This window comes from Girardinichthys multiradiatus, chromosome 9 (genome assembly GCF_021462225.1).
Source record: "Girardinichthys multiradiatus isolate DD_20200921_A chromosome 9, DD_fGirMul_XY1, whole genome shotgun sequence".
Lineage (NCBI taxonomy): Eukaryota > Metazoa > Chordata > Actinopteri > Cyprinodontiformes > Goodeidae > Girardinichthys > Girardinichthys multiradiatus.
Genome location: NC_061802.1, coordinates 24,352,400 through 24,380,269, shown reverse-complemented (window position 1 = coordinate 24,380,269; position 27,870 = coordinate 24,352,400). Strand labels below are relative to the sequence as shown.

At 37.2% G+C, this 27,870-nt stretch overlaps 1 protein-coding gene across 1 annotated transcript in view; it reads left to right on the top strand.

Annotated features, from left to right (window-relative positions):
* Positions 1 to 12,770: 12,770 nt before the first annotated feature.
* The window catches only part of pex5la (peroxisomal biogenesis factor 5-like a), a 133,176-nt gene continuing 118,076 nt past the window's right edge, over positions 12,771 to 27,870 (top strand). The window contains exon 1 of the mRNA XM_047374970.1: positions 12,771 to 13,264. Coding sequence (XP_047230926.1) covers positions 13,244 to 13,264 — 21 coding nt within the window. The 5' untranslated portion in view covers positions 12,771 to 13,243. The remainder of the gene's footprint in view (positions 13,265 to 27,870) is intronic.

The window sequence follows — 27,870 nt, the reverse complement described above, 5'->3', positions numbered from 1 at the left end:
AAAACCCTGCATGTACCTGTAAATTTAAATACATCTGCAAATGATTATCACTGATTTTGTCAATCTGGAGTCATTTTGCATTTTAAATAATTCAGACTTGCTTTATGAGAAAGAGAATATTTGAAAATTATAAACTACATGCAAAGAAAATGTTAATGAAGTCTAAACAACAACTAGAATGGTTACATATTTAAAGAGGCAGCTTCTGTTGTGTTCATGTTTTCAGGGCATTAAAGATTCAGATGCCGTTATAGCCAAAGGGTTAGAAAGAACTGTGGAGTAAACATATTTAACAAGAATCATCTGGTCAGCATTAACGGATTGATGATTCTTGCAGGAAACAACAGCTGGTGGGGAAAAGCTAAAAAGATGACAAATACACTTTAGTATAAGGTACATTCAATCTGAAAAGACTCTCAAGGAAAAGGATGGCAATTAAAAAGTTTTAATGATACGTGATAACATGGTTATTTCTTTGGCGCTCTGACCTGGGAGGAAGACATGAATGTTGAGAATGTCATGAGCTAAGATGAACATTTTCTTTTAAGGTTTAGATTTAGAGATGTCTCCCCCCTGATCCGACACTGATAGTGGATTGGCTGCCAGGGAGCAAGGAAGCCAGGAGTAGATGTGAAGGAAGATGGTGGACGTGGGGTGCAGGAGGGATGAGCTCAGCTGACAAGTGAGTCCTTAAAAGCAAGGCGTCGGAAGGTGATTGGATGAAGAGTCATGCGGACAGGATGCTGATTGGATGGCAGGGAGACGCACAGAAGAGTCATTGGAAGGAGCAGGCGGTGAAGGTGAGTCTTTCATTCTGAATTTTCGTCAAAACTTCATTTAGATCCAGAAGTGACTACAATCATGCCAATCATATGCAACAAAGTTAACTAATGTTTTTCCTGTTTGAGTACCCAGTATTCATTCATAAAAATGGTGTAAAAAGACAAGTGTGGTTTGCTAACCAGATGACAAGCCCCCACTTAGCTGCAATGCTACTCCCTTTGTTCAGTCCACACATGGATTACCGGGACGGTTCGCTTCCCTCGACTCGTCAGGAAACCTATTCCTCAGCAATCTAAATAATGTTCATTTTATAACATTGGGTTTTTGTGTGTGTTGAGAAAACTCAGCTAAATGGTAGCAGAGTAGCTGCTCAGCTAATGAGCAGCGTTGTGTTTAGACAAACTTTGTTTAGAGGGTGGTTTTTAAGCACAGATCGACCATAATGCGCCGTCAACGCATATGCATTTTGATCCTTTTATTGGTGGTATTTTAAAGGTAGATGTTTGATTTTAAAGGAGTGGTAACAAACTACAAGCTTCTTTTCTTAGCTTCAACAGCTATCGGCTAAGGTAACGTGACTTATGCCCATCACTTTATGGATCCATTAAGAATTATTTATCCAGTAAGACTGTTAGTTTCCAATCTAGAAAAAAAATATTTCCCTAAATATTATTTTACTAAATATACAGGTCCTTCTCAAAATATTAGCATATTGTGATAAAGTTCATTATTTGCCATAATGTAATGATGAAAATGTAACATTCATATATTTTAGATTCATTGCACACTAACTGAAATATTTCAGGTCTTTTATTGTCTTAATACGGATGATTGTGGCATACAGCTCATGAAAACCCAAAATTCCTATCTCACAAAATTAGCATATTTCATCCGACCAATAAAAGAAAAGTGTTTTTAATACAAAAAACGTCAACCTTCAAATAATCATGTACAGTTATGCACTCAATACTTGGTCGGGAATCCTTTTGCAGAAATGACTGCTTCAATGCGGCGTGGCATGGAGGCAATCAGCCTGTGGCACTGCTGAGGTCTTATGGAGGCCCAGGATGCTTCGATAGCGGCCTTTAGCTCATCCAGAGTGTTGGGTCTTGAGTCTCTCAACGTTCTCTTCACAATATCCCACAGATTCTCTATGGGGTTCAGGTCAGGAGAGTTGGCAGGCCAATTGAGCACAGTGATACCATGGTCAGTAAACCATTTACCAGTGGTTTTGGCACTGTGAGCAGGTGCCAGGTTGTGCTGAAAAATGAAATCTTCATCTCCATAAAGCTTTTCAGCAGATGGAAGCATGAAGTGCTCCAAAATCTCCTGATAGCTAGCTGCATTGACCCTGCCCTTGATAAAACACAGTGGACCAACACCAGCAGCTGACACGGCACCCCAGACCATCACTGACTGTGGGTACTTGACACTGGACTTTTGGCATTTCCTTCTCCCCAATCTTCCTCCAGACTCTGGCACCTTGATTTCCGAATGACATGCAGAATTTGCTTTCATCCGAAAAAAGTACTTTGGACCACTGAGCAACAGTCCAGTGCTGCTTCTCTGTAGCCCAGGTCAGGCGCTTCTGCCGCTGTTTCTGGTTCAAAAGTGGCTTGACCTGGGGAATGCGGCACCTGTAGCCCACTTCCAGCACACGCCTGTGCACGGTGGCTCTGGATGTTTCTACTCCAGACTCAGTCCACTGCTTCCGCAGGTCCCCCAAGGTCTGGAATCGGCCCTTCTCCACAATCTTCCTCAGGGTCCGGTCACCTCTTCTCGTTGTGCAGCGTTTTCTGCCACACTTTTTCCTTCCCACAGACTTCCCACTGAGGTGCCTTGATACAGCACTCTGGGAACAGCCTATTCGTTCAGAAATTTCTTTCTGTGTCTTACCCTCTTGCTTGAGGGTGTCAATAGTGGCCTTCTGGACAGCAGTCAGGTCGGCAGTCTTACCCATGATTGGGGTTTTGAGTGATGAACCAGGCTGGGAGTTTTAAAGGCCTCAGGAATCTTTTGCAGGTGTTTAGAGTTAACTTGTTGATTCAGATGATTAGGTTCATAGCTCGTTTAGAGACCCTTTTAATGATATGCTAATTTTGTGAGATAGGAATTTTGGGTTTTCATGAGCTGTATGCCAAAATAATCCGTATTAAGACAATAAAAGACCTGAAATATTTCAGTTAGTGTGCAATAAATCTAAAATATATGAATGTTAAATTTTCATCATGACATTATGGAAAATAATGAACTTTATCACAATATGCTAATATTTTGAGAAGGACCTGTAATAGCTAATTAAACACCATTAAGACTCATTCATCCAGAAAGGTTTGGTTCTTATTCAAAATAATATTTCCTTAAATATTAGTTTAATATTTCCTTAAATATTATTGTACTAAATAAGGAAAGCTAAATAAACACCATTGAGAATTACTCATCCAGAAGGTTGGCTTTATTCAGCAAATCATTCTTTAAAATTGTATTTTTTCTACATAATCTTTATCTGACCTTGCATTGTGAATAGTGGTTTAAAGGTACCAATTATTAGTTAGTTTGTTCCAAGACTAACTTAACCTCATTTACAGATTCTTCAAGATAATCAGTGGTTCTCAGACATAAATAACATTGAGTGGCAATGTTGCATAATTTTATTGGTCATGGTTTTAAATCTTTAATTCATTTGTTCATATTGTATGTAGAGTTCATTGGTCTTCCTAATTTTTTCATTCTGCTTGACCCAGTCCGTTTTTGTACATCCACTGTCAATTTCAGCCTTATTATGATGGAACAGACACCGTCAGGACTTTCATCAAGAGCATATGAGATTGCAGGTGAAGTTGTTTTATGATTTAATGAGTTGTGCGGCAACTATCATTACATTATATTCTAAAACCCAAGAGCAGCTGCTTCCTTGTCATCCTAAGTAAATATGATCTTGGGGCTATTCTTGGACAACACATTTATGTTTTAATAAAAATGCAGCCTGAAAAGCTCACACCTTCCTTTGGTCTCCCAGCAACCAGCACAGCCAAACCTGGGCACCATTTGAAGCTGTGCACTCCCCACCAGCAAAGCAGCCCCAAACTGGCTGAGCAACTTCTAAAAATGTAAAATATTTTTCTCACCTAATTTGTCAACCTCAACAATAGAAGAACTACCATATACTAACATGTATAATGTTGTGGTCACCAGAGGGACCTCAGAAACACCCTAAAGGGCTTTTCACATTCTGCATGATTGTTGATGATTGCATGCAGAAAAAATTGAAAATGCACACAAGTAAAGAAATTATTCATTGCATTGAGCTTAACATTTTTAGTATTCCTAATCAGATATTAAATTTACTTTTTAATCACACAAAGTAGAATTTAAACATCCACCAGGCAACTATGTTGCAAGCATTGGTTCACATGACCCCTAAAATCAAGAGCAGAATTCTTCCAGCTTGGAAGAAAATGTATTTATAAGAATGTAACTTAAAGATATAACTTTCAATTTCTATTGTTTTTTAAATCCTTTTATAATTTACAGAAAATACACTTGCTGCTCCTGAGCTACACATACACCTAATGCTGTCCCCATTCTCCATCTGAAAGAAAAGGCTTATCCTATTCTCCTTCTCTCTTCTTTTTAATATTTTTTGCAGCACTAGAGGCCTTTATTGTTCAATAGTAGGAAAGAGAGGGGGGTGTCATTCGGCAAAGGTTGGCAGGTCCGGGACTCAAACCTGGGACAGCCACACACTACACCACCAGTGCTGCATCCCTCCTTCTTTCTTCAATACCACATGCATACATCAGTGTGGAAATAATTTAACAAGGAAAAGGAAAGGTACACTCTTTTTAAATGCACATACAGTTAGGTATTCGTTTAATCACACACCAACTGGAGTCAGTTCATAACTCGCCTTGTTAAAGAAACAGTATACTTAACCACTGACTGTGCCTGACTATTAGTAAGAAAATGTTATTTAGAGTTCTTAGAGTTCCTAGATCACATTACTGATAGGTATTGAGATGAAGGAAAATACCTTTAAAGCTGTAATTAATCAAGTTAAACTTTGCCCTTGATCTGTATCGCTTCTTTTCATTAGATGGACTGTATGCAGAGAAGTAATTATGCACTACCCCAAGATAGCAGTGAAAGTCAAAATGTCAGCCAGTTTGCAGATTTCATTCCAGACTAAAACAACACAGCCACAGAAAGGCTCAGTACAACAACATTTAGTCATCAGCTCTGGTTGACAACTGGCCTTTTTAATTAAATCACTTTTAGATGCATTGAAGTGGTGTTTGGTATGCACATTCGTAGTAAATGAACAATTGCAATGCCTTTAGATGACACTTCACATTTTTGCATTTTAGTCTGCACTAATAGAAAAAGGTTCATATGCATCATTATTTTTGCTGCATTATTCAATGTTAAATTTAATAACATTACAATTAATTGGTGTTCTTGACTGAAACATAAATGTATTAATGACCAAAGAGAGATTGGCCAAGTGAAGCCATGTTAACAAGAATTACAGTACATTACCCACCAGTTTGTTAACATATTACCTCATAAAAGTAATCTTATTATCTTATTATATGGTACATTTAACAATAATAGTTGATGGATTCCTTAAGGCAAGGCACGGCAGAGACTCAAAACATGCCTGTTGGAGTGTAAACTGGCACAAAGTGTCAGCCACTCTAGATCATTTGACATAATTTGCGTGCTCTATTAGTTTTTCTCATTCCTCTCTGCATCTCTAGGGTTCACTGCTAATGACATGTCCTCCCAACAGCAGAGTTGCACTATACGCCAAAGAAAAATAAATCACATTTTCTGTGAGGTATCCACAGGGAAAGGCAAATGGATTGCAGAATATTAGGTTTTCTGCAGAATGAACAGAAAGACAAATAGAATGGAAACTAAGACATTAGTTAATAGTTGTATGTCTGTTTTGAGCAAGATTATTTAAAACATTGTGATGCACAGGGCTGGGGCAACACTCATGTTAGAAAATAATCTTCAAAAAAAAACTTGACAAACTGATCTGACTAATGATTTATTTTTGCATTTCACTATTTGACATGCCAAGTGTATATTTAAAAAAAACATTCTACATATTTTTATCCTTTTTTTTGTGAATTTTCTGGTCCTATTTCATACTTCTTACTGTGAATATACATCTTTTGTCTGTCAATCCATCTATCCTTCTTCTTTAATAACCGTGTTGGTGAAAATGCAAATTATGCACCGTCCCTGTTGTGTGCTACACTGTGTAGGTTTTAATGACAAGTACCAAAGTTGTAAAGTCTTAAGAACTATCAGAAACAACCTGGCCCAATTTGAAAATATATTTGCCCACCATGTTAAATGAAGAATTAAATGTGACCACATTCCTTGGTTTAATTTTAGTAAACACTCCCACCTCCAGTATTTCTGGGTGTAATGTGTAAACAGTTTTAGGTATTGCCAGTGAGTAACTAAATTACATTGTGAGATTAAAACATTGATCAGCAGCTTTAAATAAAATATAACTAAAATAAGAAACAACATTAGATTGAAACTACTTTTATTGCCAGAAACAGGTAACAATACATGAATATTAAACATTTCATTGCCTGATTAAATTTAGATTCAGTTTGTTTTCATACCTGGGTAGCTTGATAATAGCATTAAAGCTACTGAGCTTTTGGATAGAATTAAAAACTATAAGCAAGTTTTACCATGAAAGCTAAAATCCAACCTCTGCTGTCTGAAGTAGCCAAGTAAACCAAACGTTTTTAGATGAATCCTAACAAAGCAATGCAAACAGGCTCAAGAAATGCAAAAAGTATGATATTTAATGAGCTACAACAACATTTAATTTCCCTTTGGGATTAATAAAGTATTTTTGAATTGAATTTAATTTAATGGCATTACTGTTTATCCCATTTTCTGAAACAGCCGCTATTTTGAGTTTAATTATGGATGTTTACTGATGTTTATTTTGGTGCAATAACTGGTTTTGTTGGTTTTCAGTCAACAAATTAATAGGCAAAGAGTCTTTTTTTGGTTTGTTTGTTGTTTAAACTAATGGTTTTGTTAAGTGGAGTGAGATCATCAAATTAGGACTAATGTTTAGAAAAAAATAATGCCTGCTTTTCACTTTGGGGTACAGTTTATTTTTCAGCATAGGAATATGTCTTTAAAGTAACAATTGTGTAGCATACACAATTATAATGTATAACATCCCAGGTGATGCACAAAGTGAGAGCGTAAAACCCTGGCTTGTTCCAAGCTAAAGGCCAGAGTTTTTAAGTGTCTTATGTATACTATGAGCCTGAGCTCATGAAACTGTTTTGGGAAAATTCTTCATTTTGTCTTCATTAACATCTGTGTTTTGTGTCTCTTAAATACCTGAGATGAGTCGTTTCCCTTTAGACTCCCGTCAGACTGTGTTTCCTTATCAATCTACTGGGAACCTCCCGTTGCTACTTCTGGCAAGTACCTCTTTCTTTTTTCTGCTGTTGTACTGATACTCAGTCTGGGTAAAGGACCCAAAGATTAATTCCTCCAGACATCGTGGTCTCTCAAAATAAGGACGGCTATGAGGGCAACTGCTGAGACTCTTTCAGAGAGATAAGCAGCAGCCTGCTTTTGACCTGCTTGATTGTCACTAATAAGAGTGACTGATACCGAGATTCGTGTTGGTGTGTAGCATGCTGGGGAATCCCAACCGCCCAGGTAGCACGCAATTTGATATAGTAACATCCTAAGCGCTAAACGCAATCTCAGGTAGGATAAGAGTGTTACAAATCGTCCTGGATATAAACAGGGAAGACCGCGAAATAGAGCGAGTAAGACTTAAAGTTCTGGAGAAGAGGCTCGCTGACGCAGAGGAAGGATCAGAGCTTGTGACACGTAGGAACGATGTCTGAGCGATGAACTGTTAAATGGCACTTCCTTTTAAAGCCGATCTCCTTGGTCACCTAACCACTCATCTGACATTGATGAAAGCCTGAGATCCAAGGAGCAAGTGACTGATGTTTCCAATCGGACACATCTGTATAAGAACGGATGTAAAGGAAAGAACTATGAGATTCCTTTAAACAAAGTTTCTGAAAGTCTGATGAAGTCTGAATAAATGTTAGAACCTTTGAACAATAAGACTGATGATGTCATGATCCTTGGGTGTTTGGGTTTTAATTTGTGTTTGAGGTTTGATCACTTTTGATATCTTTATTATTGTTACTATGGTCTTGAATTCAGTTCTGTTCTCTGTGTTCATTATTGTTAGAAAGGTTTAGCCATAAATGTTTGTTCCTTTAGGTTTAGTTTGCTACTTATTCTTGTATTCTATTTTCTGTGTATTTTAGTTTATCCACTTAGATACGTGTTGGTAATTTCCCCCCTTGGTTCGTAGCTTCCTTTATGTCCAGTTTAATTCCCTCTGTGTTTAAGATTCACCTTCCCTCAGTCTACCTGTTTTGCTCTATTCCAAAACTTTTCAAAATCTCCCTGATTAACTCATCTACATTCAATGTCATTCTCCACCCATTCACGGTATATAAGCTCCGTCGTCTGCTAAACTATACTTCTTTTGCTGAAATACTGAAATGTCCCTCACTCATCTTAGCATTTTTATTTTATTTTGTCTGCCAGCACAAGCAGTTTGTTCACTGAGGAAAAGGAAAACAGTCAGATAAAATCTAAAAATAGATACAGTTATAACAGAGGTATGTCACGAGTATGTTGGTAATTAATTACTAAGTAAAAAATAAACTTCCTAAAATATTAAATACATTTTTATACAGAACATTTCTGTGATAATCTTAAATAAATTAAGGAGAAAATGATCATGTTGTTTCTCATGAGATAAACTTGTTATTATCTGTGACAGATGAAGAAAGTGAAAACTCTAAACATGGAAAGGACTGTTATGTTCATGTTGTAATACTGCACATTAAATTGAGTGGTTGAGGTTTGATCAGGTTGTTACTAATGAAGAGAAGTCATTATGAATAATAGTTACTATTAGTCTTCTGATAGGGATTTTATTTTTAATACATACTGATGTTCCAAAAAAAACAAAGTGGCACAAAATTATATAGGTAAACAAAGCTACGGCGAAACAACATTAACCAGTTTTCTCAGAAAAAAATCTAAGTACTTCATTAACTATGATCATTATGACTGCACTGTTTGACTTTTTAATTTGCTTCTCAACACTGATGTTGAGAAAACACTGGGTCCTTTTCACTCTGTCACATAACATGATCTCTGGATAGTGCAGTTTTTAATTATTTACCTTTAGCTGCTTTCTGACAGCCACAAGCTGTGTGAGATGTAGCCTTATGCATATTTAACTAAGACACTTTGTTTAGTAGAAGAACTCTGTTGAAATGTATAAAATATGTCCTTATAGGTTCAATCCTTGTCAATAAAACGTTTGATGTACATTTGAAACTGTCCATGTCCTCACACAAGAAATGCATGCAAAGCAAAGTTTTAGTCATGAGAGTTTTAGTTAATAATTGTGCAAGTGTCGACAGTCTGCGGTAGCACTGTCAAATAAATTTGAAAAGATAAACTCCTCTGAATTTACTCTACAGATATAGTTTACATTCTCCCCTGCTCCTTAACCAGACATGCACTTAGTTTATAAGTGAATGTTGACATTTTATTGTTTTGTTAAGAAATTATTAGTATGTTTAAAATGTAACACAAAAGATAATCTCACATTGTTTTTTTAATATAACAAGGAGTTCACTGTACTCCAATGACCTCCACAGTAATCAGATCTCAATCTAACAGAGCACCCTTGAGATGTGATTGGACAAGAGATTCGCATAATTGTTTCTGACAAATAAATAAGAGTAAATATGACAAACATCTCTTAAAAGATAATAAAACAATGCAAAAGGAGTATAAGTTCTGAAACAAGACAAATTTACCAGTTTCTATTTACATATGATCAATCAAACCCTTTTAATAATTGCTGACCCACTTTTTGCATGTTTCCACTGGTATTTTGATGATTTATCTTTGGTCTTCATACCATCACCCTAATCTTTAGCTTCATCCATGGATTATTTGTCAAATTCAAGTTAGGACTCTGGCTGGCTCACTCCAAAATGTTAAAATTATTTCCAGTCATAAAAACCATCTAGGTAAAATTACTTTAAGCCTAAATCTGCTGAAGGTATGAATGATTTTGCCCTTAACAGTACATCTGATGTGTGAATTAACTTTAAGGGATACAAAAGAAGGCCTTAATGTTTATAGGTGGGTGGAGTAGCCAAAATCTGTACTCAGGTAAATGTAGCACTACTCCAACATACACTATATTGCCAAAAGTATTGGATCACACCACCAAATCAATGAATTCCGGTGTTCCAATCTCTCTCATGGCTGCAGGTGTATAAAGTTTGGCGTGGAGAAACTTGTCAGGCCTGCAGAGAGTCCTGACCTCAACCTTCTTGAACACCTTTGGGATGGATTAGAGCAGAGGCTGCAAATCTGATTTTCTCATCTAACTATGAACACATTCCTAAACCTTGCAGAAGATGTTTACAGAATAGGTAAAGTTGTCCATAAACAAATTGGACCCTATAGATTAGAAATAGGATGCCACCAAAGTTCATGTAAAAGTAGACAGACAAATACTTTTTGCAATAAACTGTATCTTTACTCAAGTAGAATTAAAAAGTAGCCATCTAAGTAATTACTCAAGTAAGGGTAAAAAAGTATTTGGTAAAATGCTGTATCTGATTTAATATTTTAAATTGATGTAATCAGACAAACAAGAATATCAAGTTTTGTACAAAGTCTGTTCTTTTAAATACTAAAATGAAAGAAGATAATACAAATAAATAATGTGATTACAAAATAAATTCTGGCAGAAGAAACCTTTTTCCAAATCAGTTTTTTTAACATAAAACTAATGAACCCAATACTTACTGTAGGTAATGTATGTATAATTGAACAGGGTAAAGTACTTTTGGTGACAATATGCACTATTTACTGTACATTCCTCCGAGTGGCACAGCAGGCTGAGCATATAGAAAATAACATTAGAACAATGAGTCTCACTCTAACATAAACTGTAGGCGTGTGTCTGTGTGTGGTGCTGATATGGCTTAAACATGTTCGTACTTTATTCAGTAAAGTTACTCACTGTGGGTATGTCATGCCATGGAGCGGAGCACAGGTTTGTGTTGTTGTTGTGTGTGTGGTTTCTCTTTCACCTCCTCCTGCAGAGGTTGACAGGCAGGTACAGCCACAGCTGAAGATCGTCTAGGCTACTCAAGAGGAGCCTTCTTAAGCAGCTGGAACCCTGAAGAGAGGCAATAGATTGTTAACTCACCTGAGTGGTAATCAGACCAATAGACTAGCTCTGTTTATTGTTTCCTGTGACCTTATTGTTTACTCACGTTTCCTCTCTGTAGAATGGAAAGGAACTCTGAGGACCCATACCTCCTTCCCCCCATGTTCTGAGCCCAAATCCGCAGTCGGCTGAAGGCACTTCACTGTGCTTCTCCTCTCAAGAGTCTCCTTCAGCTTCCCGGAACCTGTGAACCCACAGAAGGCGCTAACCTCTCCTCTGGATCACCTGCCTCCAGAATCCTGCACGTCCACCCTCCAACTCCACATACACCATCTGGAAAAAGATCCAAAAGAACAATAACCACCTCAACGCAACCTCATCTGTCAAACTCACTCTCGTTCCTCACCTCCCCCCGGAAACTCCACTTCCTCTCCTAACAAGTAACGCCTGCCATCAAACATTTTAAATCGCTCATTACCACCATCCGCCTGTACTCACTTACCTCTCTTCCTAAATGCTCCGACCAGCAGAACCCGGATTCCCCAACAACCTCGTTGCATTTTCCTGTTTATCAATAAACCTGTTTAACTCAAACTCTGCCTCTGTAATTGTTGCTCGCACTAGAGTCACCTGGTTTTGCTAAAGTATATGTAACTGAGTCGATGTAACTAATTATTACCCACCTCTTGCAATGGTTAGATACAAATAATATAATGGGTAACTACTGGAATACAACACATTTTGATATGTCAATTGATGTTGGGTTAAGGAGGGGTGCCCAAGCCAAATCCTCAAGAGCTACTATCCTGCAGCTTTTTGATGCATTCCCTCTCAAACACCTAAATAAAATAAATTGCTCATTACCTGGCCTTTGCAGAGCTGAATGGAATTGGAACTGTATTGATAGCCATGGTTTTCCTACATTTTGTGACATGATAACCACAAGCTTTGATTACTTTAGATAAAATACAGTGGAACCAATATCCTTTAAACGTGAATACAAAAAATATAATGTAAGCTGAACAGTTTCTTGTAATATTTACAACAAAATCTGCTTCTAAACTGAAAAATATATAAATAATAGAAAAATAACAGCACTTTTATTCATTAGATGTCACTTTTAATTGCTGTCTGTTAGACATTATTTTGTTTTCCTAAAATATTCTCACCTTTATATAAGCTAAGTATTGCTGATGGAATAAGCCCTCATGGAAAAATGGAAACAGCTTTATTAGGACTTACGAGTTATTACAGGACATCTGCCTTTTTTGTATAAATAAATACTGCAGGCTAATTAGTGTCCTGCTTCTGATACATAATTAGCTACCAACGAATTACTGGACGTCTTGTATGGTTTTGGTTATATAATTGTTTCTTCTAATTAGCAAAGACTGAGAACCAGGGTTATTTGTACATGAAATGCAGACGTAATACTGCGCATTGTTTTCAACAACCTTAGTCCATATAGAATATTTTGTAAAAATTATGTTTTTATACATTTCTGCCACTACAGACTAATACAAACAATGATGCGTTTTCAATAACATGTATGTTTCGTGAGTTTTAAGTTTCTTCTTTGAACATGCTATGAAGGCAGATGGAGGTGTGCTTGCGTGCCTCCTTGTGGGGTAAGTGCGTCAGCACTAGAGGAGGCTCCGTAGGGATGGGTTGGCAAACAGGAAAGAGGAGCATGCTATAAGAGGAGCTTCAACCGAGAGAAGCGTCAAAGCATTTACCCGAGAGCGGAGGGGAGGGAGAGACAGCCTAGAGAGCGCTCACAATGAACATTTAATTTCAGTTTTTTTTTGTTTTTGTTTTTGTTTTTCTTCTGCACGGCTGTATCTTGTCCATCAGAAAAGCGGCACATGTACAAAAAGATTTAGACGCGGTGAGGATTCTGCGCCTTTTTTAAAGTTCGGTCCGACGTTGCGCTCCCGTGTCAAATCCTGGATAAGCGAAATAAAGTATCGATTTCAGCACCTGAGTGGAGGACAGCTCCTCTCTGCTTGCTCCTCCGGATACCCTGCCGAAAAACTCTCCCGCTGTTTCTGATGTAAACTGCTCCGGTCCGACAATCTTCCACCCGCCCGCCTCTAAGTCTGGAAGAAGCGCAGAGATCCGCTGAGGGAAGGATTCGCGACCGACTGTGTACTCAATATGTACCAGGGGCATTTACAGGTAAGGAGCCGGGCTCTGCATGACGTCCAGCACGAGGGAACAAACGGGGGGGGGGGGGGCACTTCTTCCTGCAGCCTAGTTCATATCAAAGGCATTTTGTTTATCTCATTGAGGAAAGTTTGACTTCTGCTGATTTTTCTTCCTTGTTCAGATAAAGCTAAAGTCTAAGATCTTAAAGGAAAAATAAATCCCCCATCAAATCAGTTAGACATGTTCCAGATTACAGATACTGGCAGTTCACAGTGCATTTCCAGAAACACGTGCGGCAGCATGAAAAAGGTAAACAACACCGTGGCACGCTTGGAATTACTACACAAAGATAATAATTTAGCAAAATGCAAAAAATACAGATTTTGACGTCATCTGGTCTGACGTCAAAATGTTAAAGAGCAAATAGCATCATGAGTCCAGACTCTCCAAAATATAAGACCAGTTTGCAAGAATCGTAACAAAAATATGCTATTAATAAACTGCATTGTCATGCCTGAGCTTCTTCAGGTGAAGATACTCAATTACAGTAAAGCTTTTAAATAATGGGCTGCTCATATGATGATCATAATGATCATACAAAACAACAATCTGGTGTGATTCATGAAAGCTTCCTTCAACTCCAAAAGCATAGAGATACTCCAGATCCTAGATAGCTGATTATGTAATACATGACTGCTACTGAGATAACGTTCTAGACACTAATGCGATATATATTATCATATACTAATGTAAGAGTATTCATTAGAAATGCTTTTATATGTAGCCAGAAGCAGTATATTCCTTCATCTAAACTGTATGTTTTCCATGTTTCATTCATGCTTAATTATCACACACTCTATATGTGTTTCCCATAACATGCATGAAAGTCCTATTGCTTTGTACAATTTTAAGATCAGATCAGAATCCACTCCAGCCTTTAAAACGTATTTTTCAGGAACATATGTACACTGAATAAAAAGAGCTGTGGACATAAATAAAATATCAAGGCTTTGTGAATTTCTGAGTACATATACAATGAATATGTGATCTGGAAAGAATAAGGTTAAATGTGAGGGACCAACAAGAGTTGTGCCTCCCAGCATTGATAAAATACTTTTTGGTTAGAATGAATAAAAAAACAAACAAATTAAGTAAAAACAATATATAAGTAAAAAATTCTATTTTCTGCAGGTAAAAGTGCATTTGTTTAAAAACTGGGGTTTTCCTACAATTATAAACATGTAAATTATTAAAACATCTGCTTTGCATGTATGTTATGCATGGAAAAAGTACAACATTAGAAGAATGTTGGATACATCCACAAAAATTATGAATTTGAATTTGTTTCCCTTATTGATGTGACCTCTGAATGAAAGTTTATGGCATAAATAATTGAGAGTTGTGGCTCTCCATTGCTTGGAATTTTAAATGATGCTCATACGTAGACTACCAGTGCATGACTCAGTTTTTCATAGACAGAGCTATCAGATTTCCTTCCCTGAAGTTATATGCTTTGTAAGTGCATCTTCGTTGCACAGTTACCAGTTAACAAGATTTGACTTGGTTGCTGCAGTTCATGAAGCTGTAAGATAAGGGTGTCCAGTTTTAATCAGATATTTTTAAACTGATAACTCTCAGTCTCAGTTTTTCCACAGTTACATTTTATGCAGTTCTGAAGAATCTGCACACAATGATCCAGTATTGGATGGATGGATTTATGTTGGCATGAGCTCTGTCACATGAATGAGGCCAAACCTCCTCAAGGTTGGTTTGTGTGGATCAATTCCACATGTACAACGTCATAGCTTGGCATGATCGGTGTTGCCTGGCAGAAACACAATGCAAAGCCCTTCTACTTTGTTTCTTAAGTCGTTTTATTTCCTCTAAATGCATCAGAATCTCCATTCTGTTACTGTTTTGTGTTGTGCTTGTAGTCATTGTGTGTATTTTCTAAGGGAGAAAATTACTTACCGTATCCGGTGTTGATAGATTCATGCACTTAAAGATAAGCAGTGGTAAGGTGTGGATGTCAGCCTTGTTTCTCTTTGTGCAAGCATGCAACTGGATATGCTGTGTGGTGAGCTGACTCAGCACATCTGTTCTTCTGTCAAACAAAACAGACATGTTTGTTTTGATGCCATTTGTTAAAAAAAACAAAAAACCTAGCACTTTCTTCATTTATACTCCCTATATATCCTCCTTTTCCAGTGTTTGGCAGTATAGAACTGTCACAGCAGCTTTCCTGTTATGGCATTTATGTTTACTGTAGATCCAATTAAGGTTGCACTGGTACTGTTTATAAAAAAGACACTCTGGCTTAATAGGAACGATGCTCTGAGGCCTTCAGATATTTGCTCTGTTAAGCACAACATTATTACATAATTTGATTACCATATTAAAACTGCTGCAGGGAAGATCTTGGATGGATACAAATGCTGATCATAAGTAGATCAAGTCTCTTAAGATACCAGTCATTTGCATGACTACTTTATTAGGCTGCAGATTTCTTCTTGTAGTTTGATCTTTCAGGTCAAACACTGTTCATAGATTGTCCTCCAGTCAATTATAGTCACAGATAACTTGTTTTCTTTCTCTGCATCTTTTATATTGCAGTCTGTTTCTGTGCTATAGAGATCTAAGGCAGTCTGGTGTACTCTAATGGTTTTTTCTTAGGAGATTCTGTTATATCAGAATGCATTTAATATGCGTAATCAGATGTGACAAATTTTGGCGTTCTAAATGTAATTCCCAATACAGAAAAAAGCAGATTTATTAGTAAAAAAAATATTCTAATCTTACTTAGCCAGAAGTTTTATTACAAACAAAACTGAGCAACCAAACAAGATCTCACAACAGTTTATTGGAATATGTTTCTAACACTACTGTTGCATGAATTCATAATATATAGTTGATTGTCCTTGAAGTTTTCTTTTTAGGTCTCCTTGATTTACTGAATTGTGTTAGATTAGAGGTTGTTTAAAAGCCTTGTCTTATTGTGGCGTCTTCATGATGAGTTAAGTGTGTTAGGTATATATCTGCAAAGAAAGTTGTACAGACATCACTGCCTTGCTTGTCGGTGATATGTTTCAGGATAGGAAACAAAAAATTCATGGGAAACCTAGTTAGTTTGCTTACTTTTGGAAGTAGTAGTAACATTTAGATGAACATTCTGCCCCTGTTATTTTTCCTTCACAGGTGATTTTAGCTGTTGAAATTATCTCGGTCTTTACTACTTGGCTACAAAAGCTTGGCAACAAATATACAGCGTGAGATAAATAGACATGAATACTGTAACACAGTCTGGATAGCAAAAGCATTTTTATTTTTAACCAGAAGTTGTTTTTAAATCCAAAAATCAAATATCTAGTCTGGCAATTTTGTAAACCTAAAATTTAAAGACCTGGTGTTGCATCGGTTTTAAATGTACAGACTGTGTACATCCTTAAAGGCTGGAGTGAAAACTCAGCTGGAACTGCATGAAAATGATGACCTTTACATTATATGTTTAATAGAACTCGATGAAGTCATAATGGTATCAGGGCTACTGTAGTGAGGAGAGGTTAAAAACATAATTCTATCCTGCAAGGAGTCAGATAAAAAATGTACATACAGCTGTAAAGGATCGGATAATAATCCACACTGCATCACTGATGGTCTTTGAATATTTACTCATCTACATTGCACTGATTTTTGGTAGAACTTTAAACTTCATAGTGTTGTTCTTTTACATGATGAGTTTGAATAGAGCACAGCTCTCCCTGCTGTCATTAAACAGCACTCTATTTGGTGGTGAACAAAACATGTTTACCGAAAAACCTTTTACGCAGAAATCAGTTGTAACATTTATCTTTAAAGGTAAGTGAGTGGTGACTGCAGTATTTTTAGAGTGTGTGACTGTCTGTGTCCATTAACACACACCCTCACTCACACATGCTGTGCACACATACATCTGTATCTGTGGGGGACTTGTAATTGATTGTGTGTGCCTTTCCCTTTAAAATGATCTTGACTATATTGCCTCCCTCTTTACTTTAATTATAACAATATAAACAGAGTCTTCGTGCCTTAATAATCTAAAGTGCTCCTTGATTCTGCTGTTTCTGCACAGGGGTCATATGCAGGCAAGGAAGGAGAGTTTATACAGCAGAGACAAAGGAATTAGGTAGCAGCTCAGTACAGACACTTCTGGCATTTAATTAAATAAGAGAAGATTGTACAGCTGATGCATTTAAACAAAACCAGGATTTTATCAAATAGAAAAACCAACTTTGTAGTACTTTAAAGGTAGCTGCAATTGAAAATGGACACAAGATTTTCCACTCATTTTACTTTCTGACAACTAAAACATATGAATAAAACATATGAATAAGAGCAGAATTAAACTGAAGTAGATAGTTTTAAATTCAGGTTGCTAATGCAAGGTTTGGCATAACCAATATGCTACTTGACACATGCTGTTGTGATCTACTTATTTAAGACATTACTCCAAAAGTCCCAATGAGAACTGGTCAGTCGATACTGGGACTGACTGTAAACGTAGTTCAGAAGGGTTAGGCATTGAACCATAAACTTGACGTGATTCAGTTTTCAGGCAAGGCAAGTTTATTTCTATAGCACATTTTAAGAACCAGACAATTCAAACAGCTTTATATGATGAAAAAAGGACATTGCAGTGACAAAAAACATAAAAAGTACATTGTAGAAAGAAAAGAAAAGTTGGACAACGGACTGATATTAATGAATGCACTCGATGTTTTTAGGCCTTTTAATGATGTAAACTGAACTGCTACAAACTGGCAAGAGGAGTTGTTGGCTTCACCAGCTTGACTCCATACATCCCTTTTCTAATCCCACTTCTTCCATATTAGGTCGCAAGGGAGCTGGAGCCGACCTCCAGCAGTCTACGGGCGAGAGGCGGGGTACACCCAGGACAGGTTGCCAGTCCATCGTAGGGCAACACACAGGACAAACAACCATGCACACACCCATTCACACCTAAGGGCAATGTAGAGAGACCAATTAACCTAACAGTCATGTTTTTGGACTGTGGGAGGAAGCCGGAGTACCTGGAGAGAACCCACGCATGCACGGGGAGAATATGGAAACTCCATGCAGAATGACCCCCGGCCAGGAGTCAAACCGAGGACCTCCTTGCTGCAAGGCAACAGTGCTACCAACTGCGCCACCATGCAGCACCCAGCTTGATTCTTCAGTCAGAATTACCTTGTTTCTCCAAACTGAGATTGTTCAGATAGGTAAGATACTGACACTATGCGACAATCCCTTTAAGTTTAAATGAATGAAATAGAATAAGGTCACACAGGATGTTGTATCAGATGGTAATGATTGTGTGTATATAAAACTTTTAATCAGCTCTTTATTTAATAATTAGCAGCTTTCTAACTAAGATGCTTCCTGAGCCTCGTCATCTTTACACACTGTCAGATTTAATTTAAATCTACCAAGGGTGTCTGGGCAATGTGTTGAATAAGATGTAGTGTGAGACACTCCTTGCCATTTACAGTGAATCCCCCATTTAGATCCTGCTTTCACAATAACATCTAAAGTTACGATTGGATTAAAAGTATAAGATCAGACCTCTTCCTGAGCATAATGTCCCATTACTGATGTCCTCACAAAGAGACAAATATATGTCAGTGAGGGGATGTTTTTTTTCCCCATATTCAGTAACATGCTGTATTTACACTGAAGTTAGAGGTTTTTGAAATTTCTTATTTGCTAAATGTATGGTAAATATTTACAATTTGAACACATTTTGTCTTTGAGAAATTAAGCCTAGGCTGTGCAAGAATTTTGATTACAAATTAAAATGTCTCTTTTTGAACATAAACAGATGAGGTATGAGGTATGGTTATATAATATTACTGTAAATATAGGTTTAGAATTCTAAAAAGAGTGATAGATATATACACATTTGGCCTAATTATACTTTTGATACCCTTAACATTATGACCACATGTCTTTTGCTTTTTGCTGCCAGGATACATTCCTACCATTATGCATCCTTATGCTATGTCTTTAAGTTCAGAGAACATATGATGCATCAGTTGAAGCCATCCTCTTCATTGCTACGATACTAACAGTGTTTGGACAACATTGTAAGTTTCCAACTGAATGTCAAGGAATCGATTTTGTCTAAACCAAGACACAAGAAATGTCTGCAAAGTGTGGCAGGTTTCTCAAGAAAAAGACTGTATTTTAGAAAGGATCTAATTAATGTGTAGGACAAGAATTTACTGCTTAGACCGGCACAACATAATCTCTGCTGGTGGATTTCCTGTGGGTACGTTTCTGCTCCATGCCTGTTACCTCTTCTGCCCTCCGAGCCCCAGTGTGGAAAGTCCCCAGAGCTACTGTATAAGAGTCACATTTTCTTCCTTCAACAAAAGTAGGACAAGCTCTAGTATCTTTGTCAGCGGGAGCAGAGGGCTGTGCAGAAGAAGGAGCTGTTCATCCATCTCCCCTGCCCAACCCATTCATAACAGCCATTCTCCACATGGGAATTAATTTGCTCCAGAAATGAGGCATCTGAGGGTGTGAGTGTAGAAAGCATGGAGTCGCTTCTCAAGGGAGACGTAAACTCCCATGCATGAGAGGTGGGCATAAACAAATATGCCCTTCACTGTGCCAGATGTGAGCAAAAAAGTTCCCCTCTGAGGGACAGCAAGGGGGTGAGGGATGATTTATTGTAACCCCAGTAATTCCTTACCATGAACTATTAATGCTGATTTAACCCCTTGGATTGTTTTCTTAATTCAAAATTCATTGTTCCTTTTTGAGTAACAGAAATGGCCTTATTGTTTAATTTGTTGTATTTTTTAATATTTTTCCTAAACGACATCATAAAACAATGAAAATGCAGTTAGAATTTAATTATTTCTCATATACCTCTTCATTGAATGTACCAAAACATCTTCTTCAACCAATATTAAAACACTCAGTGCCAGATACTAATAGGATATATTCACAACTTTCTGAATCTATTTCCAAAATGTATCTTCTTAGCAGAGTCTTTGTTTTTGTTCCTGGTTAATTTGCTTATGATGGATTTTAGGACAAGGCATAAAATTATTTTCATATTGTAAAATAAAAGAATGATTTCTTCCCTTGTCAAAAAATGTACAATAAACTAAAAACATAACTGCTCAGTCCTTTAAAGTCAACCCAATTCTGCTTGGCAGCCCAAACAAGATTTAGGTTGGGAGCCCACAGCACCATCCCATTTAATAGTTTGCTTACTAGACAGCATGTCCTATTGTAAACTAGTGAGCTAATAATGAGTCCTCTAAATAAACAGTTTGACAAATTGTCCAGTCAGTTTGCAATATTTATCGAACAAAAAGCACATTGGATAACATTTATTGGATAACATTTATTGTTTTTGTTTTTGCCTGGATTACTCATTTCCTCCTGCAGTCATGTCCAGTGTGCAGCATTTCATTAAAGTACAGAGGTTCTGGGAAGGAGGGCCATCTTTAATTCATTGTAGTTACAAGTTCAAACGGCAAAAACCATCAGTTACTCGTTGAAGTTGCATGCAGCAGTAACAGAAATAATTAAATCATAGTTGCAGAATGTCATTATGACTCTACTATAATAAATATAAAACAATAACATTTTAATTTGTATGCTTACATGCACAGTTCTCATTCTTTTAAATGTTATATTAAAATGTGATACTTATTCATTTTAATTAATTAAGAATTAAAATTTTCAAAAATGGTGGAGAGGAGTTAAATCATGTCTTCTTATCGATAAACTTGACTGTAAAAAAACACAAAAGCAATTACCTTTAAATAATGTACAATCAAATAGTAATGAAGCCAATACAAAAGATTCTGTTGAGTGGTTGAAAGAATAATAAAACACGGTTCTTATCTTTATCATGGCTTATTTTTAACTCCTGTTTAAATGTGAGAATTCATTGTTGTGCCTCATGCAGGATGTGCCAACAGTGTTTTTATTTGAAACATAAAATGGCAAATATCACTTCCCGCATAGACAATAGCTCTGCTTATCTAAGCCAATGATCATGTCAGGTAACTGCAGATGACTCCTCCACAAAAACTATATTTTGCATATTATCTCAGAAATTAATATGCACCCACAAAATATTGATAACATGTCTCTAAAAATCAGCAGTAATGACAGTCCCAGTTCCTGGTGAGAGCCAAAACCAAACACAATCCAGGGATAAGCAAACATTTAACAGAGAGGTCAGATATCAAAACCTAAAGGTTTATTTATTTCATATTATTCCATAAGACCTATTTGTTACATTGTCACTTGTTTGTGTGAGGCTGTAGTAAAAACTAAAGCCTTTGATGCATTGCTTAAATACTTAATGATGAAATGTGTATTTATACAGATGTTTTAACATGAATAATGTGGCAATCTAAGGGTTTTTGCAAAGAAAACAGACCCATTGTGACTGTTTGTTTAGGGCTTTTGTAGTGGATAGATTTACACCACTATACTCATCTAAGTCATCTTTTAGAGGAAACTGGAAAGCAAAGGCGGTCATTAATATGAAATTATAGCATTTTTCCTGCACTTGTTCAAGTGTAAGTCAGGCAGCTCAGAGGGAGAATTTCAAGCCTTTTCTATAAATACAATTCCTACAGTTGCAGCTAATGAATTTCCAAGCAGAGGTTAAAAGCTGGGCTTTCAGAGCGGAGCTTAAACAAGAGCTGTGATGCATCTGTGTTCAAAGGTACACCAAGCTTAACGGTCTGATGGCAGGGAAGCTTTTAGCCATACAGGAAAGGAGAAGCAGTTCCACAGGCCACAATCTGACTCTACACCCTACACTTATCAAGGTTTAAATACAAGCATAACGTATGTGTTACAGTTTTTTCCAAATTTACATGTATACCTGCATGCAGCTGTGGGTATATATGCCTCTGTATGGCCCTAGGCAGAAAGGCATGTGCATATATGTTCATACAATGAGGCAGCGTATGGATGTGTGAATCATTTCTCTCCACATGACAGGAGCTACAATGTGCCCGAGAGGTCAAAAAGGCCTGCGCCCATGGCTTCCTCATTGGCAGCAAAGCAAACAAAGATACATGCATAAGTCACTGGGCAAAAATGAAAAATTTTGCAAGTTCAGTATATGAGACAATAATTCAAGGACGTTGTGTCTTTTATGACTGCATTTCTTACAGAGTTGGGACCAGTTTTAGGCTGTGCTGAGGGACTAGTTGGCAAAATCTATTAGGCACTTTAGAGTCAGGTCACATCATCTAGTGTTAATGAAATCAGGAGTGTCCTGCAATACAATGAAACTAAAGGTATAACAATGACAGCCAGGAATCTATTTTAAAATAAGTACCTATATAATTGTATGGTTTTAACCAAAGAGAAAAACTAATTGAAAGAGGCTGTCTTGAGCGCAGCTAGTGGCATAATGACAGAGCGTGCGGACCATATAAGGGGACTTTAGTCCTCGACACAGCTGTCCCAGGTTCAGGTCTCCCCCTCTCTCCACCCTGCTTCCTGTCTGCTTACGTTGTAAAAATAACGACAATAAAGGCCACTAGTGCTGCAAAAAAAATCTTTAAAAAAAAAATATATATATATATATATATACATATATATATATATACGTGGTTCATGCTTTCAAGATTTGTATGTTTTCATTCTAGTGCTGATTCCTATTCCTATGAGAAAGTGACAGGTGTCATACACATACCAGCGGTGTGGACATTACCATGTCGTATTCTTTAGTTGGAATAACTATGAAACTATTGTTAGATATTCAAACACAACCAGCTGAGTAACATTTATTCTATCCTATGCTATAGAGTTGATAGCTTACAGAAAATGTTTATCCTGTTTGCAGCCAATAGACAAGTAAGCTCTTGAGATAAATGTTGCATATCTGTGGTACTTATAGCATTCCAGCAGTCAGAACTGTTTTCCCACAGGCTTTGCTCTGCTGTTTCTGTTTCGCAGCGAAGTAGTGAGAAATCATTTGGAAAGTCAGTAAAATGTGTCGGTGGGTGCAGTCAGGGGGAGAAACCTGGTACTACTTCAGAGTATCAACACACTCTAACACATACTGTATAAAGATTTTGAAAAATGGTTTTTAACATCATCTACTGATAATATTTTAATATTTATTATCTTTGTTATCGTTGTTTGATCCTACTAAAGAGGGTTGATTGCATTTTTCTTCTGTATCATTTCATTTCAATTCATTAAAAAGCTATAAAGGCAGAATATATTACCCTCCTGCTATTTGGATTTTTTAGACTCTTTTCCTTACCTCATTCAAACTCAGCAATACTTTTTGTGTCAATTAAAGCTTATCGTTTAGCCATTGTTTTCAGAGACAGGTTGCCAAAGGAAAGGTCAGTAAAAGAATAAATGACAGAGAGAAAAATAAACCGAGAAAGAAAGAGGATATAGAACTGACGAAATACCAGTGTGCCAATGTAATTTACCCACAGTTGTTTTAACAGTTTTTACATTTTTTGTTAACTTTAAAGATTTTTTGCTGAAATTGAACATTTATAGATATTTTTTTATATAAATCATTACAAAAAATGACTTTAAAAAAAATCTAGACACAACTCTTTCTGTGAGTTGTGTCTATAACATCTTTAACAAATGTCATAGTAATCTGTATAACTCTAGTTGAGAATGTAAACACAAAACAAAATTCCCTAATGTGGTTTCCAGGTTTTGATGCTATACCTTTGGAAAAAGACAGAACTGTTATATACATATTTTTTTATGCTACAGTAGAAAAAATAGGAAAAAGGAAAATGTTGTACCATGGCAAAGTGTTTGCCTCTAAAATATATAAAATTAAATGCAGTGCAGATTTGACTAATTATAGTGAAAGGGAGCAAACCAAATGTCCTAGCTCTTCCTTTTTTATTTACAAAGGTCTGCCTTATGAAAAACTTAACAGTGTTATAGGGCTTGCCATACTGAGTTGATGCTGTGTAGGAAGAAGGCCTTATATGTGTGAGACATGTGTTTTTGTGCTTTGTGACAAAGGGAGGCGGAGAGTGCTCTGGCCTGATGCTTGTTGGCAGCAAATGGTTCCTCAACTGTGATGTAGACATGAAAGCAACAAGGTTAAATTGAGGCTGGGTGAGGTGGAAGACAAGATGTCTCCTGTACCTGTGGCAGCAGAGACTCGAGAGTCCTGCTGCTTCACTGAGAACAGTCAAGGAAATTGATTTTATTTGTTGGTAAAGTAGTTCTCTGGTTTCTGTATGTTTTTAAAACATCCTATTTTGTTTAAAATAAGCATCTTAAAGTAATTTCCTTATTTTATCGTAAACTGAAAAATTGTTACAGCTCATAAACCTATGCAGTGTGATAAAAAACAAATTAAACTTATTACTTTTAATCTTATTACTTAAAACAAGATTAAGTAACAGTGGTTTTTGATATGGGAAATATGGCTCTATACTCAGAATGCTGCTGTATCTGAAATGTTGATTCTAACTGTAAAAATACAAGTATGTCTCAATAACATTGCATATAAGAGAACACATGTTAATGTAGACTCATATTTATGTATATGTAGTATATACCTTTAGAGAAATCACCAAACAAGTACCAAACATATAGCAAATTAGGAAAGAGGACAGCTTTCAAGAATAATCTGAATAACCTCTTCATGTGAAGCATGTATAAATATAAGGAATTTCTTCCCATTTTAAACTGTAAAATTTAACATGAATGGACAGGCCTACATTAATATTTACAGAGACAATAATGCAAAGGTACTTAATCAAGAGCTGTTGATAAAGTTGCATCCTTGAATGTCTAGCTATTACTACGTTTTTCTGGATAGCATTGTTTATGTGCTGTCCTTCTTTTGCATATCTTAGCAATCTGTTTGGCTGTTCTCTGACTTAATTTCTTTATTTTAGTATTTTTTCCAAGATTTCAATCTCTGACATAAAAATAAGAATTAATATTGTGATCTTCAGCCATGAAAACCCTATAGGCACATTTTCTTTTAAATTTTACAGTGTGCCAGGACATGTTAGCTGTTTTGGTAACAGTGTTTGAATCAACTACAGTGCCCTTCACAATTATTGGCAGGCTCTGTGCCAAGTCAAATCTACACTCCAGGGATTTGGGGAGTTATGGATTACCAATGAAACATTCCAAGACAATCTGATACACTTGAAAAAGAAACAATACATTTTTAAAAAGGCTTCAGTTTCATATTTTTAATGGAATTGTTAAGAGTGCTATCAAGGGTGATTTTATTAAAAACAATAATTTCTAAAGGTAGGAATTCATCCCCCACTAAATAAATTAACTCAAATAAACAATGGACTTTAAGCGAGATTACACCAATAAAAATTAATGGCTTTATTTTAGGGCAATACTTGTAGGGACCTATTTTTAATACCTTTATACATTTTATATTAACTGAATTGCCCAAACTTTGGAAACACTGGCAGTCTTTATTTAGCACAAACAAGTTATATACATTTCATCTGACTTTTCACATTTAGGTTCTTTTTCCAATATATCTGTTTGACAGTTTGTTTTTTACTCTTTGCAGTAATTTGAAAATCACTCAAACAGATGAGGGATGGAAGATCCAAGTCCTGACAAAGAGAATAGCTGTTTGACATGATTACATGTGCCTATCAGCCTCTTGTGTAATCAGCCCTGCTGCCCACATCTACTCTTGTGTGAGGAGCACTTCATCCACCACACCTCAGACACAAGCAGGTCACCAGCACTGGGTCTAAATAACCAGCACAGACATTTGCCTTCGATGATGAACCCCTTGCTTTTGTAATTTGCACTGAAAACATGACATTTACCTAAGGGGATGTGACAACCCCAGCAACTGCCTCCCTATCAGAAAAAAAAAACACTTTGGTCTTCTTGAGTGGTCCAACAAGAGAAAATTATCATACTGATAATATATATTTCTGCCCTGTTGAATGTGGCTCTTCAGTGATTGGCTGGGCATAAGATGTTTCCAAGCTGTTTTTATCATCAAGTGTCAAATTATCAATAAGCATTGCATTGGGGATCATCTGGTCCACTGTTTCAAAACAGATGTTGGAAGCAGTCTCTCCAGAAATCTTACATTCTTTAGTTGCTGTTTGGGCTTAAAGCCAGCCTCTGCTTCAAAGCAGTGAGGTCTTTGCTGAAGAATCACTGCTCTGTCTCCTATGTGTATATCTGTTTCCATTCGGAAATCACAAATCACACTCTGATACCATTACTACCTACTCTTGTTAGCTCGCAGTCACAGAAAGTGAGAAATGTAAGTCTTGCTAAATGTGAGATAGGATGATTACCCTAATTACATGTGACACTAATTTGCAGGACTGCAAAGAGACATTGTTTACGTAAATATCACTGAAACTGCAGCTGTCTTGTCTATCTAATATGGTGAGAGTTATCAAGTAATGATTTATCAAGTCTTTTATTTCTTTAATGGATCCGTATTTGTGTATGTATACACAGGGGTTGGACAATGAAACTGAAACACCTTATTTGTATGGTGTAGGGCCTCCTTTTGCTGCCAATACAGCGTCAATTCGTCTTGGAAATGACATATACAAGTCCTGCACAGTGGTCAGAGGGATTTTAAGCCATTCTTCTTGCAGGATAGTGGCCAGGTCACTACGTGATACTGGTGGAGGAAAACGTTTCCTGACTCGCTCCTCCAAAACACCCCAAAGTGGCTCAATAATATTTAGATCTGGTGACTGTGCAGGCCATGGGAGATGTTCAACTTCACTTTCATGTTCATCAAACCAATCTTTCACCAGTCTTGCTGTGTGTATTGGTGCATTGTCATCCTGATACACGGCACCGCCTTTCATGATACAATGTTTGAACCGCTGGATGCACATGGTCCTCAAGAATGGTTCGGTAGTCCTTGGCAGTGACACGCCCATCTAGCACAAGTATTGGGCCAAGGGAATGCCATGATATGGCAGCCCAAACCATCACTGATCCACCCCCACGCTTCACTCTGGGCATGCAACAGTCTGGGCGGTACGCTTCTTTGGGGCTTCTCCACACCGTAACTCTCCCAAATGTGGTGAAAACAGTAAAGGTGGACTCATCAGAGAACAATACATGTTTCACATTGTCCACAGCCCAAGATTTGCGCTCCTTGCACCATTGAAACCGATGTTTGGCATTGGCATGAGTGACCAAAGGTTTGGCTATAGCAGCCCGGCCGTGTATGTTGACCCTGTGGAGCTCCCGACGGACAGTTCTGGTGGAAACAGGAGAGTTGAGGTGCACATTTAATTCTGCCTTGATTTGGGCAGCCGTGGTTTTATGTTTTTTGGATACAATCCAGGTTAGCACCCGAACATCCCTTTCAGACAGCTTCCTCTTGCGTCCACAGTTAATCCTGTTGGATGAGGTTCGTCCTTCTTGGTGGTATGATGACATTACCCTGGATACCGTGGCTCTTGATACATCACAAAGACTTGCTGTCTTGGTCACAGATGCGCCAGCAAGACGTGCACCAACAATTTGTCCTCTTTTGAACTCTGGTATGTCACCCATAATGTTGTGTGCATTTCAATATTTTGAGCAAAACTGTGCTCTTACCCTGCTAATTGAACCTTCACACTCTGCTCTTACTGGTG